This window comes from Pogona vitticeps, chromosome 10 (genome assembly GCF_051106095.1).
Source record: "Pogona vitticeps strain Pit_001003342236 chromosome 10, PviZW2.1, whole genome shotgun sequence".
NCBI classification, from domain to species: Eukaryota; Metazoa; Chordata; class Lepidosauria; order Squamata; family Agamidae; genus Pogona; species Pogona vitticeps.
Genome location: NC_135792.1, coordinates 6743812 through 6763413, shown reverse-complemented (window position 1 = coordinate 6763413; position 19602 = coordinate 6743812). Strand labels below are relative to the sequence as shown.

General features: G+C 45.1%; 1 protein-coding gene across 4 annotated transcripts; it reads left to right on the top strand.

The window, feature by feature from the left end:
* The first annotated feature begins 11193 nt into the window (after positions 1-11193).
* On the top strand, positions 11194-14350 carry SDR42E1 (short chain dehydrogenase/reductase family 42E, member 1). Of its 4 annotated transcripts, none has more exons than XM_078380556.1 (3): positions 11194-11389; positions 12270-12372; positions 13056-14350. In XM_078380556.1, the coding sequence occupies exons 2-3, from the start codon at positions 12305-12307 to the stop codon at positions 14215-14217; spliced, it is 1230 nt and encodes a 409-aa protein (XP_078236682.1). In that variant the 5' UTR covers positions 11194-11389; positions 12270-12304; the 3' UTR covers positions 14218-14350. The 4 variants fall into 4 exon arrangements, with proteins under 4 accessions (XP_078236682.1, XP_020669240.3, XP_072836661.2 ...); XM_020813581.3 differs by having other exon boundaries at positions 11196-11389; positions 13095-14350; XM_072980560.2 differs by lacking the exon at positions 11194-11389 and adding an exon at positions 11496-11609 and having other exon boundaries at positions 13095-14350.
* Positions 14351-19602: the final 5252 nt, after the last annotated feature.

Sequence of the window (19602 nt, the reverse complement as noted above, 5' to 3'; positions counted from 1 at the left end):
TTGTAGGAGGTTAGAAATACAGACGGGCATGAACGGCCAGTTCGGTGGGTCATGCCAGTTCAGCCAACAACCGCACAACTGTATTCGCGAAGGCTTTCACGGCCAGGATCTAATGGTTGTTGTGGGTTTTTCGGGCTTCTTGGCCGTGTTCTGAAGGTTGTTCTTCCTAACGTTTCACCAGTCTCTGTGGCTGCCATCTTCAGAGGACAGGAGTAGCACTCCTCCTTATCACAACAATACACCCACAACAAAAACACACTGATCACCATAATCACCCATCTCTGGAAAAGGACACAAGCTGATCCCACAACTATAAATACTCTACTCCCAAACAAACTGCACTAGAGCACAGAGTGCTACTCCTGTCCTCTGAAGATGCCGGCCACAGAGACTGGTGAAACGTTAGGAAGAACAATAAAGGACTTCAATATTCACCTACTGTCTGTAATCACCACCATGTTAGAGATCTGATGTTTAAGGGGATGTTTAAGATGGCTGAGTGTGTCTTAGCTCCAAGCAGGGCTCACTGCCATTGAGTGAGAGAGTTCCAATATGCCTTGTGTTCTCTAGGATACTCCGATAGAATTACACCATTTGTTATCTTTTTCTGAAACACTTATAAAATGCAATGAGGCCATTAATGTGAGCAGTAAGGAACATCTATACCAAAGGAAAGAAGAAAATAAGTGAAGGGCAAAGCCTGCCCTGACAGATCTGAATGTCATTTCTCACAAAGCCATAAGCATGTAGAAATAAATACATATATTGCTCCCAAACATTTCAGGATTGGAGATGTGAATCTCTCTAGTGTTGCAGGATTTAAAAATAAGAAACACGGTCAGAGGTTTACTCATGAGATGAGTTAAAAATGCAGTTCATGAACCGTTGTGGAACAAAAGGCTGGTATATTTTATATAAGGATTTTGACACTCTTGACTGTGTAGATGTTTAAGTGACATTTACCATGTGTCTCCATTCTTTGTGATCTTCTAATTGAATTTGTGGTTGATGCATATGCAGCTGTACAGAGCTGAGAAACAGATGGCCAGGAGGGAAAAAAAATCTTGCTTTCTCCCTTTTATGCTCAAGTCTCATGGGAGGAAAAGGAAACCTTAATAAAGCCTTAATCGGTGTTATTCTATATACTCACTTCCTAAGAAATAGGTTGCGTTGAATCCAATGGTGCTGGAACGAGAGTAGCCATGGATACACCCACCCCCGATGGATGGAGGTTGCCCTGTCTTTGTGTCCTGTCAACTCTGAGGAAATAAATTACACATCTCCCTCGACTCACATGGGTTTGAGCCGTACGGTTTTGATCATGCCTTGATTTTTCTTTCAATGAATAAATACTTTGATAAATATCCAGTACACACAATACATTCAGTAAAGACTGTGCTGCTATTCGGCTCCAGGAAGAGGCCTGAGGCCCCTGCTCTTGGTTGCGTGATACCCCCAGTCCAGTGATGGTGGCCTGGCTGACCCCCCCTCTTAATATGGTGGTTCCGAAAGGCAGCCAAGCCGGGTGTTTGGGCTTGCCAGGAGGCGGACACGGGTCAGAGGAGATTCTAGGGTTGTGGTGCTCCATGGAGGAGAAGGATGAAAGATCACAGCTGTGTTTTCCCCTCCTCTCTCTCTCTGTTTGTGTGTATGTGTGTGTGTTCATCAACTGCTTATGCTTTGTAGATAGGTTTTGGGGGGACAAAAGAGTTATACATGGATTTTGAACTACACAGGGGTCCGGCAGGCCTAACCCCTGTTTTGTTGATGGAAGATGTGTATATCATCCTAGCAGGAATCCTTGGGGGCATCTTCTTGAAGGTGGGAGAGGCACCATCTTTGAGCACATTTTTGTTTAAAAGGGGGTTGTCGGCAATCCAGAAAGTGATGAAACCTGCTCCATATGGAAATGATTTATTAAGGCTGCTCTGCATGTATGTCCAGGATGTTCAGGAAATTAGTGTAATCTATTAAGGATATGAAATAACCAGAAAGCAAAGCAAAACAAGATGGCTTCAAACCATCCTGCTGTGTCTCTGGAGTAGATGCATCTTTTTATTTATTTTATTTATTTATTTTATTTAATTTATATCCCGCCTATCTAGTCACGATGGACTACTCTAGGCGGCCAACAACAAAGATAAAATACAATAAAATAGAACGACAAATTACAAAACAATTAGAGTAAAGAAACAATAAAGGAGAAAAGAAAATCAAAAGTAATCTGGTGAGAAGGCCTGCCGAAACATCCAGGTCTTTAATAGATTCTTAAAGGTGCCCAGCGAGGGAGCTCCGCGAATACCAGGAGGTAAATTATTCCACAAGCGAGGAGCCACCGCCGAGAAGGCCCTATTTCTTGTTTTCTCTTTTCGGGCCTCCCTCGGCGTTAAGCTCCTCAGCCTCACCTCCTGGCTCGCCCGTGTGATCCGGGTAGAACTTGGTGGGAATAGGCGTTCCGCCAGGTATCGAGGCCCTAAACCGTTTAGGGCTTTATACGTAAGCGTTAACACTTTGAAGTCGATGCGGAACCTGATGGGCTAGGTCAATATTAGGTCAATCTAGGTCAATATTAGGAGAGATTATCATTCCAGAACTTCTCTGAGAGTTTCCAGATATGTGGACGAGGTCAACAAAGAGCCCGGAATGTTTGCCAGTGGGAAGGACAGGATGGGATGGGTTCATGGGACTCTTGCTTGTTTATAAAAAAATTATGCAGGAGAGTAATTCTTAAGATTGGTTCCTACCTATAGCCACCTTTGCCATTGTTTCCTAGATAACAAGCAAACGGAAGTGGTTTACTCATTTCTTCCTTTGGGGAACCACCGTTGATTATGTAAATTCTGCCCATTGTGCAAGTCAGCTATGCAGTCGTCTTTACGTCTCCTAGCCAGAGTGCCTGCTTAAGTATAAGTTACACTTAACAAATGTGTGTAAGTTGTGCCAATGGCATGCCCTACCCCTCCAAGTTTCCAATCTTTGCCATGGTCATTATCTACTTTCCTACCCGAAAATGTCCACCTACCATCCTAGTGAACTTAAGCTGCTCTTTTCTCTTCGCAACTCCCCTTTGTTGACCTCTTAACACACCACACCTCACATAGTCTAGCTATTTAAAAAAAGTGTTAGCTGCACTAGGAGCATAATCCACCTATTCAGGGTATGTGTGTCATGCTAATGGCATCATCTATCCTTGTCACTTCCTACACAGATTACAGTCATTCCACTCTGGCTTGGGTTCAAGAAAAACAGAGTTGCCTGCTGGCACCTTATCTTCTGAGTCAGAACCACCTGAAGTATGGAAGTCTGTTAGCTGCTCGTAACCCAAAGATGGGAACTTCTTTCCTGAGTCTTTAATCCCAACCAACTCAAATTTGGCATCTTTGAGAAACCGTTTTCACTCAACTGGTTTTGTTGTTTCTTCTTTCCTTCTTTTTGTGGGGAAAAGAATTCTGGGCGGGCCCTTGCAGGACGTTTCATCCTGCTTATTACACGGTAAATTTAGGCCAAGTAACACTACAGACCCTTAGGATATACTTTCTGTTGCACAGTTTTGGATTTCTGGTTGAAATTCCTTTTGCTATACAGTAGAAGGAAAGGGGTCCACAGAGGAGAATAGCTACATGTTCCCCAGATAGTCCACCCCTTTCTCATTCGTTGGCACTTTGAGTCTCAATAGCCCGCTCTGAGAAAGAATAAATGGTTTCATTACAGTACACTTGTGAACTGATGAACAGCAAACTAAAAAAAAAAAAACACCCATTGACTTCAACAGACTGAAGAGAGGGAAAAGAACACAGAGCAGGGAGGTGGGGCTCTCTTTGAATTCAAAGGCAGGGAAGAACATTTGGTTAGCGTTGAATAGATTCACAGTCACCCCAGCCCGAAAAGGTCCATCTCAGCTACATGTATTAGAGGCAGCATACAAGGGTTGTAAAAAGAATACATGTTCTTCTGTAGCTGTGGTTGTAGAAGGGGTAGCCGTGTTAGTCTGTGCAAGCATTATAGATGAAAACAAAATAAAAAATAAAAAGTAAAAAAAAAGACATAAACATGGTGGCACTTTAAAAACTAACATTTATAAATTTTAATGTGAGCTTTCATGGACGGATGGTCTGGGACTATGCAGCTTGCCCAAGGCCATTCAGGCTGGCTCTTCTCCCTGGAGGCCCAGTGGGGAATTGGACTCCCAATCTCTCACTCCACAGCCAGATACCTAACTCAATGCACTATCCAGCCAACCAAACTAAATCTACCTACCACAAATTATCTACCTGTATCCTTCTGATGTGGTGGTGCTGCGGGCTAAACCGCAGAAGCCTGTGCTGCAGGGTCAGAAGACCAAGCAGTCGTAAGATCAAATCCACGCGACGGAGTGAGCGCCCGTTGTTTGTCCCAGCTCCTGCCAACCTAGTGGTTCAAAAGCATACAAATGCAAGTAGATAAATAGGGACCACTTCGGTGGGAAGGTAACAGCGTTCCGTGTCTAAATCACACTGGCCATGTGACCACGGAAAGATTGTCTTCGGACAAAATGCTGGCTCTATGGCTTGAAGAGTGGGATGAGCGCCGCCCCCTAGAGTCGAACACGACTGGACAAAAACTGTCAAGGGGAACCTTTACCTTTACCTACCTATTCCAAGGGAAAGATTCCTGAAGACTCAGGAGGGGGGGATGTGTGGAAGAATTGATCCAGAAGAATCCAGATGGAACAATCAGGAGAGAAAATAAAGTCGTGAAATGACTGGGGTGGGTGTACATAAAGAATTAGTCAAAGAAGACCGGAAGGGAGGTGTAGAATCTCCAAGAAGGAGAAATCTAACCCATTGTGTAAACAGAAGCTTCTCTCAGAAACATGACAAACTAAGGGGCAAAGGTCCCGGGACAAAAGTAAAACATTGAGAAAAAACTCATCTGAAGAAGACTGCATGTGAGCATGAATGGAAGTGTGAAAGAATGTGACTCCGAGTCTCCTGAACCCAAGCAGCAATTGCTTTTTGTTCCAGTGACACCCCTAATTTTCCTGCAATTCTAGTTGGCTTCCTTATCTTCACCCCTAACATTTAGTTCTGTGTTGGGACAGGGCAAGCTGGGAGCCAAAGTGAATTGTACCGCTGTTCTCTATTCCCAGAAAATAAATCATACCTTTATCCTACAGTGCATGATATTCCTGTAGCCCCTTATCAGGTATACACCCTGGGCCTAGAGCCATTGAAAATGTCCAACCTTGTAGCCTGTCCATACTGTTCCATTGTCTTCCACCTTGGCTAAAGCTTTGTGGCCACAGCAATCATGTATCTGTCTCTTTTTGTCCGTTCCATTGTGCAAACGTCCAGTCCAAAAGGAATCCTCAGCTTTTTCCCTCAACAGGAAGTAAGCATGTTGTTCATGAAACAAACCAGATTTGCTGGACACCATTCCATAAGCAGGCCAAGCAACAGGTCAAGCACTCCATTCCATAGGCCCTATGCACTATCTGTAGGCCAGTCAAATCCATATGTCCACACACTGTTTTTCTCAATATATCCTTATACCCTAAAATTTAGGGCTGATTAAAAACGGCGTTCCCTAGTCATGCTGGCCACGTGACAACGGAAACTGTCTTCGGACAAGCGCTGGCTCTACGGCTTGAAAACGGGATGAGTACCGCCCCCTAGAGTCAGACATGACTGGACTAAAAATGTCAAGGGGACCCTTTACCTTGAAAGCAGGGACGCTGTCTCTGGATAATGTCCGGAAACTTCGGTGGGTCCAAAACATGGCAATGAGATTGTTAACTGGGGCTAGTTACTGGGTTCAACTAACTCTCCAGTTACAGCAGCTCCACTGGTGGCTGATTTGTTTCAGGACACAATTGAAAGTGCTAATTCTAGCTTATAGAGCGTTCAACAACTTGGGTCCAAGCTATCTCATGGACCGTGTCTCCCTTCATAAGCCTGCCTGGGTGTCACGATCCTCAAGAGAGCCCCTTCTCGTAATCCCACCACTTTCACAGGTGTGTTTGGTGCGGATACGGGAGAGGGCCTTCTCTGTTGTTGCTCCCAGACTTTGGAACACCCTCCCACAAGAGTCTAGGCTGGCCCCTTCTTTCCTCCCCCCCCCCCCGCAAGCAGGCGAAGATCTTTCTCTTCAGGCGAGTATTCCCTCAAGGGGTTTTTCAAATAGATACTTGTGCCTTAATGCTTTGAGTGTAGTTTTGGTATTGCTTTTGTTTACTTAGAGTGGTATTTGTTTGATCCTTGTGAGCGTTCATATACTTACTAGTTTTATCTTTAAATACGTGTATTTTAATGATGTAAGCTGACTTGGGTTCTTTTGAAGGAGAAGGGCAGGGCAAAAATATTTTAAATAAATAAATAGGTCACCATTCGCAACAACCCTACAGCTTCATGTCTTATGGTAGGTACCCCAGAGGCATTTGAATATAACCTTTGGAGGAAGAACAGCTAGATCTCATTGTGTCGTCTGAGATATTTTTACAAATTTGCTGTAGGGAACTTACCAAGCTGTTCCTATATTTTACCAATTCATGAGTAAGACTGAAGATCGCATTGTTTTCCAGAAGCTGACTTTATTCTGGGAAACAAAAATCATCTGCATGTCCCTGTGAACCCTGAAGATGATATGGGAGCAAACAAAATAGCTGGCTTTCTTTCTTGGGTTTTGGCCATTTGCCCCCAACCCCCTGGTTTTGTATTGGACGAAGAAACCTGCAAAAGATGGCCACAAGGGTATTTTTGTTCAGCTGACTGTCACAATAGCACCACCTCTTGGATTTGAGAAGAAAAACAAGCGGTCCAATGCTTCAAACAGGGAGTTTTTCTGTATACTTTTAATAGGCTGACTGGATAGGTCAGTGGTTTAGGTTTGGGAGTTCAATTCCCCACTGTGCTTCCTGGCAGAAGAGCCAGCCTGTGTAGCCTTGGGCGGGGTGCACAGTTTCAGGGTGCCCCAGATGGAGGGAATGGCATATCACGTCTCAGTATTCTCTATCTCGAAAAACCTGAAAAGGGTCTCCATAAATCAGAACTGACTTGTCGGCCCATACAAATTATTATTTAATAGGCAGAAAGCCAACTGGTGCTGCGTTCCCTCTAGTATGGAAATGGGGTGAGCCGAAAATCTTTCTCCGCTGGATATTTGCCCATGAAACAACTTCTAAAAGGTCAAAATGAAGGTGCTATGCTAGAGGAAGAAAAGGCGTCTACCTTAATGAACATCATTCAGACTCCCATTTGGGCAGAGTCCAACACCTTTTATTTGAAAAAGAGGGCAAAGATGGTTGAGAGCTATAAACTAAAGATAATGTTGTGATGACGGAAGACTTGTAATCTTTGTGTTATGTAACGTATTCATGTTCTTTTAAACTTGTTACCAGTGGTTTGCTACATATTTCTAAGGGCTTGGCTAGACAGCTCAATCGGAGCAGGCTGGTTTGGGCTAAATAGGGTCAATTAAGATCAATTAGAGGTCTAGTGTGCCATTTGGTAGCATCCTTGCATCCGCATGATATATGCACTTCAAATAACCCCATTTGGCTGGCTTTCCATTTAAAAAATGAAAATGAAAAAAACCCTCCTTGTCCCCTCCGCTCTTCTCCTCCTTATGGGAGGAAGCTTTTCATCCTCCCCTCCCAAGAACTGTTTTAATAGACTTTTTTTTTTAAAAAAGAGAGTTTCATTCCTTCCTTTGCTCCTCCATGGAGAACCAGAGGAAGCATTCAATTTCCCCATATTGTTAAGTGGCTAAACTGTCTTCTTAGCCACTTAAGAATATTGGGAATTTGAAAGCAGGAGGAAGATTTAACGCTGAAAGCTTCACTTCGGATTGATCTCATGGATGGCATGTGTTGAAAACAAAACCCATAACTAAAAATAACAATAAACCGTGATGGGAATCCAAAAACATACAGGTAGGAATGCTCTGGGATGGGCTGGTTCATACTGGTACCGATTGCCAGAAAAGGGAACAAATCAGCCTGCCCCCCACAGGGGATCTAAGAGCGCGAAGAATGCTCATGTAGCCACTCCCTAAGTTTGCAACTCAAGAGTTGCTCGGTGAGGTGAACCTCTCATTAATGCTACCTTACCTGTTGAAGAAACTGATCAGCTCAGCTTGTGACTGCCGTTCTTGTTCTCACTGAAGCTCAAGGCAGCTTCTCGACACTGTTGCCCACATGCGTTGATCTTCAGCTTCCATATACCTTCAGCCAAATACGTAGATTGTTGGGACTCATAGTTCGAAACATTTAAAAGGTACCAAGTTGCCAGGGTGATGAATAATGGCGGCTATCATTAATCTATGTACCATTCATCTATGTTCTGTGGTCATGAACCTGCAGTTGTTTCTGAAGAGAATAACCAGTACTGTACCTTCATGGATCAGACAAGGTCTAGCATAGAGCATACTTGTTCTCTTATGCTTCAGAGGGCAGGACTAGAGCATAAGAGTGGAAACTTTGAAGGAACAGATTTCAGCTTTTTTTTTAGGAGAACAAAATGTCTGGAAAGCAAAACAATTGGAATGTTTGTATGAAGTGAATGGGTGTTCTTATTTGATTGATTGATTGATTGATTGATTGATTGATTGATTGATTGATTGATTGATTGATTGATTGATTGATTGATTGATTGATTGATTGATTACATTTGTATACCACCCCATGGCACTCTCTGGACAGTTTACCACAGTAAATTTAATATCTGTCCCAATACAAACAGACAATTTATTTCAACAAATAATAAGTTCCTGGCCACAAGCAAACTCTACTTTACATAAAAATGAACAGTTAACCAACTTAGACTCTCAAGCCAACATTAATAAAAGTCGCTTTTTAAAAGCTCTGTTTTTCACCCAGTTCATCAAAATGTGAAGGCACCTGTCAAACCTCTGTTGGAAGTTTGCTTCAAAGGAGTGGGGCCAACCCCACTCCTTTGAAGGCTCGCTCTTTTGGGCTCCTTCAGTGTCACTATTCTTAACATCATGGACAATGAAGAGTGGGAGGGGCAGGTAGCTGTTTTGTAGGAGAGATGTTTCAGAAGGGAAAGCAAAATTTAAGCAAGGCACGGTTGCCTCATTTTTCCATTTGACAGAGTTGACAAGGCAAATTACTATGAACTGGTCTAAAACTCTGGTCTGTCTAGACCAGTCAAATGGGCCAAGAGCAAATGGTCCAGGTTGATTGAGCAAACATGGGTGAACTCTGTATGGAAGTGGCTCCTTAATCTATAATCTTAGAACTGCTGATCTGGAAAGGACCCTGTGGATCAGAGTCCAGCTCCAATCAAGGTGGCATTGTGGGGAACTGAACTTCCAACCTCTGGCTCCGCAGCCAGATCCCTAAACCACTGAGCTATTGAGCAGTTCTGTCCTGCTGGAAGTGCCTGATGTTTTCTTGAGGGGGGGTTCTCCCATCCAATTATCAATGGAGCCTGAACATTGGGACAAAATCAGGTGTGCTCAGGATGATATGCTGGTGCAGACTATCTTTATGACTCCCTTCCCTGCTATGGTTCTATACCTAATCTAGGGAAGACTTACATAATTAACATAAAACAAGTAAACATTAATACAGAAACAACAATAACAGAAACCTCCCTTGTTCCACATTGAGTCATTAGTTCATATAGCTCAGAATTTGGGACGGTTTTAGTTGCAGCATCTTGGGTGTCTTTTGCTCAAGATGCCAGACATTCAGATTTTCGGACCCTCTAAAGGCAACACTTGAGTTCTATTGCCTGGGGTCTGACCATGACAATCTGCTGACTGAGGCAAAGGATGTTGATCATTCTCCCATTCTCTATGGAAGCCAACTGGACCAGCCGTTGAATCTTCCTTCAACGGGGCCTTGGATACCCTTGAGGGCGATGGGCTAGTTTAGGGGGTGTAGGACTATCTGTGTTGCACGCATAGCTCTGCACTCCAAGCAAAAGGAACGGGAAGGCCATTGGGATTTTGTGAATTCCATTTGTGTGTGTGTGTGTAGTCAATCTACTCTATTTCTAAGGGCAAACTGGGATGGAGGTGTCCATGGTGCTGAACTGATTTGAGGCCATGGGCCCAATACGGTAGATGGCTTCCATATATTTCAGACTAAGATCCAGAGTAGAACCCCCCCCCCCCAACATGCATGGTAGAAATTAGAGGGTGCGAATATTTTTGAAACAGAGGTTTGAGAAAGTTGTAGTTTTCGACGGTGGTTCTCAGGATCTTCCAAGTTGGGAGCTGTAGTCTTTGAGGAATGATAGACTGAAGTACAAAGTCATGTTTTCAAGGTGAACTTTAGAACATAGCCACTCCTGGATTGTTGGAAAAAGGGCTGCAGACTTCCAATGGAGTAAGCTTTGTTGAACGCAGCGGGAATGACTTCCAAGGAAACAGGCGGATCTCAGTGCAGTTTATTCAAAGGAAGCGATGGGGAGGGGCTTTAGAATATGGCAACTACAATTTTGAATCCTGCACCACCTGTCAGAGTATGCGTATATGCATGCATGCATGTCTTTTCATTACAAAACCCAGAATTCCCCAAGATGGCAGTAGAGAGATTTTGCAATTTGTCCTTAAAGAAAAAATAATAATCTTAGAAATGCAAAACTTGAAAGGACCCTCTGGATCATCCATTCCAGCCCCTGTTAAAGAGGCACCCTGGGGAATTGAACTCGTAACCCCTGAGCTATCCATGAAGTGACTGATCTAGCTGTTCTGAAATTCCCGGGCCAAAGTCCGTGAAAAGAGTTGTGCATGTGTTGCAACGGCTGCTCAGGAGTGAAAAATCACACCTAAATCAGCGGGATCTCGCTCCAGAGTAAGTAGTGCATGCAATGCACAGGAGCTGTTGCAACTAGACATGCCGAGAGCGGGAAGGTCGGACTACAAATCCCATGATCCCCCGTAGGGGTGGGGGAAATGCCCACGGATTTCTGGGAGTTGTAGTCCGACCGCACCGACCTGCCTCCCCCTCCCCCCCCCTCCAGCCGCAACCTCCGAAACCTGACCTCGCCTGGTTTGAGCAAGAGCGGGCGCCGCCTTCCCGTACGGAAAGTTCTTCTTTGGCGCCGGCATCTTGTTGTACGGAAAGAGCCTCCAAAGGAAGACACCATATTGGGCGGCTACGGGAACGCGAGGGGCCCGAAAAGTTCCGATTGCGGAGGAGGGCGAAGGGAAGAAGGGCGGGTGGAGGGAGAGAGGCAAAGCCTGGGGTGCGAGGGGAGGGGAGGAGGGAGTCTGTGGCTGGCCCCGTGTGTATTTGTGTGTGTGTGTGTGTGTGTGTGTGTGTCAGGCGAGCATGCCTTGCCCATAGAGGAGGAGGAGCCGCTGTGGGGTGATGGGGCGTTGCAAGTTGCGTTGCGTTCCAGCTGCAATTGCGTTGCATTGCAGGCTGCAAGGGAGGAAGGTATACAAAGCTAATTTTGTGTGTGTGTGGTTTTTTTTTTTTTTTTTTTTTTAGTGGTGATGGCTGGAAATCACAGCTGGGTGGGTGAATGGGTGGGATGCCAAGAGGGAGGGGCTAGCGAGGGGAGGGAGCGATGAAACAGCCCCTGTCCGCCCCAGTCTTCCCTTGGGTCCGTCTCCTGCTGGCTCCCTCCACCTGCAGTGACTATCTGAAGGAAGGGGTGAGGCAGTAGGGCTGAGTTTTGAGCTTCACTTTCGTCCTGGGGCTCTGTTTATTATTATTATTATTAATATTTATTTCTTTTTGCTTTCCAACAAGGCTCTGAGTGTTCTTCGGATTGATCTGAAGGGGGAGGGGAGAGAGAGCCCTTGAGCATGTGCAGAGTGCCTCCTGCTTCTTGCACATGGGGCAGATGCGGAACCACCGGGGTCGAATCGGAGCTGGAGTTTGGCTCCAGTCAGCCCCTGGGATGCTTTCCCTTGAAAGGATGATTGAACATGCCTGGAGTGCCTTTAATTGCGCTGAGTTTTTAATTGGGAGAGCCCTCCCCCTGCCTTCTAGTGGCCATTAAAAACAAACATATTTTTTTGGACTACGTGGTGGAAGTTCTAAGAGAACCTCAGACACCCCAAAAATTCTCCCCTCCGCCCCTGCCCTCCCTCTGCAGGGTATTAAGCAGAACAATTATTATTTATATCCACATATTTATATATTCATGAATCCAGAGGGATATTCTGGAGGTACCTCTGATTTCATCTGCCACTCCGTGCTAGATGGTTACCATGTAGCTTAGAACTCGCAGGCTTACAAATCGCATTCTATGGGGAAACCAAAATAAATATTGGATACAATCAATGTAACGACTTCTCTTTATTTATAGATTGGTTGGCTTAAGGCCGTAGCAGAAGGCAAAAGATGGATGTTGAAAATCCCCTCAAGGAAAAAGTCCTCATTACAGGAGGAAGCGGTTACTTTGGTTTCCGGTTAGTGCTTGTTGCATAAAAGATTTGTTTCTGAATTCAAGAAAATAACCAGTTTTCACCTGGGTGGGAGTAGCCCTTGGTTTTGCACAGCCAAGCCCTGAATCAAAGCAGTACTTATATTAATGAACCTTTCCCAGTTTAATCATGTCGCACTTTTGATATTCTGCTTGTTGAATGGGAGTCCCGGTTTGAAGCACAGCACCCATGATCCCCAGCCAATGCAGACCTTTCTCCAAAGGCAAGTCCAACGGGCAGTGGTCAGGGATTGTGGAAACTGTAATCCATCAAAATTTGGAGGGCCCAGACTTTTTAACCGTAGGTTAATATTTTCAGCCGTAATAATTATCATAAATCTGAGTGACACAGAATGTTTTCCTTTATTTGTTAACATTTGAATTTCCACCTTTTTCTCCAATGAGCCTAAGCATGCATCTTTCTCTTCTTCATCCTCATTCAAATTATCTGATACATCTAAGGTCTGGTTTACCATGGCTACTTCCCCTCCCCCCCCCCGTGCCACCCCATAAACCTCCATGGCCAAGCGGGGAATTGAACCCAGTTCTCTTGAGCCCTAATCCAACGTGCCACCCATTCCACCACTGTGGAGTTGGAACAGTCTCAAGGAGGCGGCTGTCCAAGATTTCTTGATGTCTCCCCTACCTCTGGGACATTTTCTCTTCCAGAACCCACACCTGTCATTTGTGTTACCTGCCCTGCTCCAGTCTAGGTGTGGCTCTTACCAAGAAGAACGTGGATGTCATTCTGTTCGATGTCTCGAAACCCATCCAGGAGATGCCGGAAGGAGTCGTGTTTGTGCAGGGCGACGTCCGGGTCCCCTCTGAGGTGGAAGGTGCTCTCCGGGGTGTCACCTGCGTCTTCCACATTGCTTCGTACGGCATGTCCGGCCGGGAGCAGTTGAACCGGAAACGTATCGAAAACATCAACGTGAGAGGCACCGAGAACGTCATCCAAGCTTGCAGGGAAATGGGAGTCCCAAAGCTCGTTTACACGAGCACGTACAATGTAGTCTTTGGGGGTCAGGTAATAGAAAATGGGGATGAGTCTTTGCCTTATCTACCTCTCCATCTGCACCCCGACCATTATTCAAGGACCAAAGCCTTAGCAGAGATGAAGGTTCTGAAGGCCAACGGGATGGTGCTCGGGAAGGGTCAGGGGGTCCTGAGAACCTGTGCCTTGAGACCTGCTGGCATCTATGGCCCAGGGGAACTGAGACATCTTCCAAGGATCATCACCTATATAGAACGGGGATGGTTTCGGTTTCTGTATGGGGAGGGCAGCAGTCGAGTAGACTTTGTCCATGTGGACAACCTGGTGCAAGCTCACCTTTTAGCTGCAGAGGCTTTGGGAATGAGTAAGGAGCATAAGGCTGCGGGCCAGGCTTACTTCATCTCTGACGGAAGACCGGTCAACAACTTTGAGTTTTTCCGCCCTCTGGTGGAAGGCTTAGGCTATCCGTTCCCGACGCTCCGGCTCCCTCTGAAGCTGATTTACTGCTTTGCGTTCCTCACCGAAGTGGTTCATTTCATGGTGGGGCGGTTGTATAACTTCCAGCCTCTCCTCACTCGGACGGAGGTTTACAAAACAGGGGTGACTCATTATTTCAGCTTGGAGAAGGCCAGGAGGGAGCTGGGGTATGAACCCCAGCAGTACCGCTTCGAAGAAGTGGTTGAGTGGTTTAAAGCCCGTGGCCACGGACGGAAGCGTGGAACGTATGCGGTGAAACACTTTTTGAGGGATGCGCTGCTGGTCTTTCTGTTCGCTGTGGTGGTCCTGTCGTGGTTTCCCAGAATAGTAAAAGCAGCTGACCTGAACCCTGGAGGCTAAGAACCCAGGCTTCCATGGACCAAAGTAAGACTTATATCAAGAGTTAATCTTCCTTTGTGTCTTCTGACAGAGGATGCCAATTAGTACTTAAGATGCACTGAAAAAAAATAAAAAAACCCAAAGCTGAAACTAACTTTTCATAAGCTAAGCAGTGGCCTATTTTGTTTTGTTCTGTTTTGCTGCTTTTGTTCTTTAGACTTCAATTGCTGTTATCTCAGCACTATCTCAAAAGCCTGAGGGACCAGCAGGAGAGTCATTAATGGGGTCATTAATGACTAGTCAATAGTTAATAGCAAAAGGGTGAAAGTTGGTGTTTTTGAGTTACAGCTCTTGGGATTTCTCAGGAAATTAATTTGTCCAGTCCATTACTGACACCAGAAATTGATCTAGAGCTGAAACAGCTTCCTTGGATTGAGATGAAAAGCAGAGATAGGGTTTGGGTGTCACCCCCCCAAACTCTGAACAACCTCTCCCAGTGGTTTCATGTAGATGTTAAATAGCCAGGGGTCAAAGCAGAAACCAGAGGAATCCCACAGGCCAATGGCCAGGGTGTCAAATGGGAGTCCCTCCAAAGAACCTTCTGAGTTCTTCCCTCCAGGAAGGACTGGAGCCACCCTAGATAATTCCTTCCAGGTGCCATCCTAACAAGATGTCCTGGATGGATACCATGGTTGATGGTATTGAAAAGTGCTGAGATGTCCAGCGGAACCAGCAGGGACACATTTGCTGATCCAGTTTCTGGTACATGTCATCCATCAGGACACAGTAGTCCGAAAACACAAATTTACACCCTCTAGAATAATATAGATTGAAATTCTCTTCACACGCTTTTGCACCTTGTAGAGGGGCATTGATGGGGCTCGTGCAAAATAGTTTTAAGTTCCTTCTTGTGCAAGTGTGGAACCTAATGCGCTGGAAAGGGGCATGATTTCTACTTTGGGAAGCTTGGCGAATTTACTTTTTTTTGGACTGTGGATCCCAGGCCCCATAGTTGGGAATAGTGTGAAAAGCAACTTCTCCAAGCTTTACATGCCAGCAGTCCGAGGCCAGCATAGCCAAAAGGTGATGGAATTGAGCCCATCAACAGGGCAAGTTCTGGATCTAGGTCTTTGCTTAAGACCTAGATCCATACTGGGCCTCATCCTTCAAATACTTACATGCCAGGCCTTCAGCTCCCTAGCTGAAGGCCTGTCCCAACTAGATAGGTCTGCTGAATCAGTGGGACACATTATGGAGGACTTGCCTTGCCAGATGTCCACAGATTCAATGGGTCTACTCTAGTACGCTAAATCTGTCATGTTTTGTTTCTGGGCCACTTCAAAACAGCATAAGATCAAATAGGTACTGGAGATGCGTGTATTTGGGAAGATGAACCCCCTCAAGGTTTACGGCTTCGTTGATGTTGTTTAATTATGAAAGCACCTGGTCTCTGCTGAAAGCCTATGAGGCGAAAATAGTAATCGCTCTTTCGACAACTTCGCGGCTTCAAAGCGTTCTTCCTGGCATCGTTCTTGCGAATGCTTCTGCTTTCATGCTTATTTCATGCTCCCTCGCTTGCAATGTTCTTTCTAAAAGCCGAAAAATAAAGTCAAGCTTTCTCCTCCACTGTGTAAGCTGAAAGGGACTGTGGTGAAAACATTTTGATGAAAGATTATGGAACGGCTTTTCCAAAGCTCCAGCGTCTGCTGTGATATAATACAGAGAGGAAATGGCTAACAGCCTTAAAATTTATAATGTGAAGAACCGCAATTTTATGTTCATAGCGAGCCTCCGTACGGATATGTTAAAATCCATACTTAGAGGCACTTAAATAGCCTCTGTATTTCACGGTTTGCAGCTGTTGGGGAAAGTCTGTTGTTTTCCTAATCACTCGACTTGGTTACTCAAGGCTTCCTAAAGAGTGAAAGAGTTTGGGGCTGGTTGGCTGGGGATGGTAGTCTCCTACGGCGAGTCGAGCACCACCCCACCTCAGTTTACATCCAGCTATCAGCTTAACTCCTTACTGGAGTCCAAAGGCCTGTGTATGTGTATGGGCTGGTTTGGCTGCCTCTTGAGTGTGTTTATGTGAATACACTCTGTGTGTGTGTGTGTGTGTGTGTGTGTGTGAGAGAGAGAGAGAGAGAGAGAGAGAGAGAGAGAGAGACCACTTTTGTCCAGGCTGCACCCATCATCGGTGGTTGTGTTTCTGTTTTCACAACTGGCCTGTGAAAAATTAACCCGGAAAGGCAAGGCGCCCGATACTGTTGCGAGCAAGCCTTGGAAAAGTTTGATTTTTGAGATCAAAACTGCCGGAATGTTGACAGGGGAATTTGAGGTGAGGGGGGAAAAAAGTAAAATTTCTTCTCTTATTAATTGACACAAAATACTTATACCTCACCTTCAGGTATCACTGTTTAAAATATTTGTATCTCTGGAGGACTTAAGGCAGCTTATGCTATTAAAACCAATAATCTTAAAAACTTGAATAAAAACAGAATGGCAGCCTGGCTTTTAAGAACTCACCTCTTAGGAAGCCAGTTACTAAGAAAAAAAAGCCTGCCTGAAGAGAAAGGTTTTTACCTTCTTGTGGAAGGAGAGAAAAGATGGGTCTAGTCTGGCGTCCAGTGGGAGGGAGTTCCAGAGTCTGGGAGCAGCCACCGAGAAGGCCCTCTCTGCCATGTCCCCACCAAACACTCCTGTGAGGGTGGTGGGAACGAGAGGAAAACCTCTCCTGGTGATTTTAAAAGCCACACACACACATAATTCTCAAGGTCTAGTCAAGAGTATTGTATCCACGGGGATTTTTTTTCTGTGACGCAGCAAAGTTGCATAATGGTATATAAGGACAATTGGCATACATGGTGTATGTCTCTACCTCACATTGCATCATCTGTCTGTGACCCTTTAAAATGCAGAAATGTAAGAAGAACAAAAACACCCAGAGCTTGGGGTGTGAGCATTCTCATCTACCTTCATGAAACCCACCATGATGAAGAAGGAAACCAGAAGGATGCATTGGTTGAGGGACCCTTTGGACTTGGGAACTGACTCTTAGGCTTGGCTGACATCTACTTTCCAAGTTTTCTTCTTTAGGAGCCTTGTGGCGCAGTGGTTCGACTGCAGCACTACAGTCAAGCCTCTGCTCACAGTCTGCATTCAACGCCAACGGGCAAGGATAACTGGCTCAAAGTTGACTCAGCCTTCCATCCTTCTGAGGTTGGCAAATTGATACCCACCATGTGGGGTGTGTGTGTGTGTGTGTGTGTGTGTGTATGTGTGTGATAAGTGTTTTGCCTCTATAATTAAACTGAGTGCTTTAAGTACTATGGGATGGTATATGAGCAGAACACATTGCCTTGCTTTGGGCCCATGAAAGAAACCAAGGAGACCCTTCTTACTTGGTCTCTGCCTTCATACTTGTGAATGAGCTCTCAGTCCTCACCAGCCCTTGATTCCCTAGGGTCAGCATTCCCCAACCTTTTTAGCCCCACAGACTGGCTGGGGAAGGCAGGGCACCCACATGCGCATGCATAAAGGACAGTGAGCGCTCTCGTGCGGGTGCATGTGCGCTCGTGTGCATGCTCAAAAGGGTGGTGCGGTGGTCATGCACATGTGCAAATGGCAGCACAGCACTCGTGTGGGCGCTTGCATGCTTATGCGCAGGTGCAAATGGACTGTGCAAGGAGGAGTGCATGCAGGGGTGAGGGGGAGGTCTCTCTCTGCGGCCCAGTTCAGCTCAGGCTACAGACCAGCACCAGGCTGCGGACCGGGGGTTGGGGACCTCTGCTCTAGGTAGAGTATTAGACTAGGACTCAAGAGGCAAAGGTTCAAATCCCTGCTTGCCCATAAAAGTTCACTAGCAGCGGTAAAGCACTCTTTGGGCTTCTCATGTACTTCCAAAACCCCTACTAGAGTTTGCCATAAGTGGGAACTGACTTTACAGCACATAAAACAACTATGTAAATATTCAAGACCAATGCAGCAGTATGTACCGTGTTTCCCTGAAAATAAGACAGGGTCTTATATTAATTTTTGCTCCCATTAGGTGTTATTTTGAGGGGATGCTTTATTTTTTTCATATACGATCTACGTTTATTCAAATACAGTCATGTCATCTTCTTCTGGTTGCTGCACAAGGATAGAGGGCGGGGTTTCACTTAAGTAGGGCTTATTTTTGGTGTAGGGCTTATATTAGGAGCATCCTGAAAAATCCTACTAGGGCTTATTTTCAGGTTAGGTCTCATTTTCTGGGAAACAGGGTAATTATGTGTGATCAATTGTTCTGTATTCCTCGAGTACTAAAAAACGAAGGTGTTTTTCAAAAAGTGTCATATCTTTCTAAATTTAAACTAGGAAAAAAGTGCTATAAGGAGCATGGTGTGTGTGTCACTTTTTTTGAGTGAGGGGTAGGTAGGAACAAGGCGAAACTTTTTTGTCGGTGAAGCTGAAGCCAATGATCTTTTAGCTTTATCGTATTTTTCGTGTGCGATCCGGTGTAGTTAATGTCGGTAATTATTTGATCTCCAGCAGTCTGTCAGAATGTTTCCGAATTTTTGCGTGCTGTTTTGTGCTAAATATAAACGATCCGGCTCACAGTTGAAAAGATCTCTTTAAATGAAAGAAGAGGGAGGGAAGCGATTAAAGTTGATGCACAGCTGCAAGACAAATTTGAGAGGACTGGGAAATTTCTGGCATTTGAAGTATAGTCTTTCTTTCTCACACACACCCCGCCTCCCCGAACACCTTGAGAGCCACGAAGAGCTAGCTTTGATATTTTTAAACCTTAAATAAGGAAACGGATTCAACTAGAATTGGAGGCAGCTGTTTAATCAGTCACAGAATTAGCAAAGCCAACCGAGAGCAAATTCCTTGGTGCCCTTAATACACCGTTTCCAGGCGTGCATGCTCAAATTATTTTAAAAGAGTTGAACGCATTTCCTTCTTGAACAATATTGGCAAAGAGACTGGGATATTTTTGTTGGTTGGTTTGTTTACATTCTTGAAAGGAACTTGCCTTTCTCCCAAACCATTCCTCCAGAGAAGTGGAGAGACATGTAAGCTCACCTCTTTAGGACTTCATCATCAATTGCATGAAGCCTTACTGGCTGATGTGAGTAAGCCCTCAGTCACCATGGATAAAAGGTTCCACATCATGCAGAAGGAGTCAGAGACTGTTTAAACTGGACCTGTTTTATATGCCATCTGCAATTTCCACATCTTCTCTTTCACTTTTGATTAGTGAGGTGTTTGCATTTCTCTTGGGCTTCCCCCTCAAGCTGTTTAATGTAACTTCTGCTGCTTCAGAAGACTTCCATGGGTGGAACAAATAAAGCAAAATGCAAAGGAAAAGAAAGGAAAAATAGCAAAGTGTGCTGATTATATACCTCTCTATAGCCTTTACATCTC

What these genes read in the sequence shown, in the direction of transcription:
- SDR42E1 (XM_078380556.1), top strand. Translation starts at nt 12,305, where the DNA reads ATGGATGTTGAAAATCCCCTCAAGGAAAAAGTCCTCATTACAGGAGGA. An exon ending in AGCGGTTACTTTGGTTTCCG is followed by an intron (nt 12,373 to 13,055) that starts GTTAGTGCTTGT and finishes TTTCTCTTCCAG; the next exon opens with AACCCACACCTGTCATTTGT.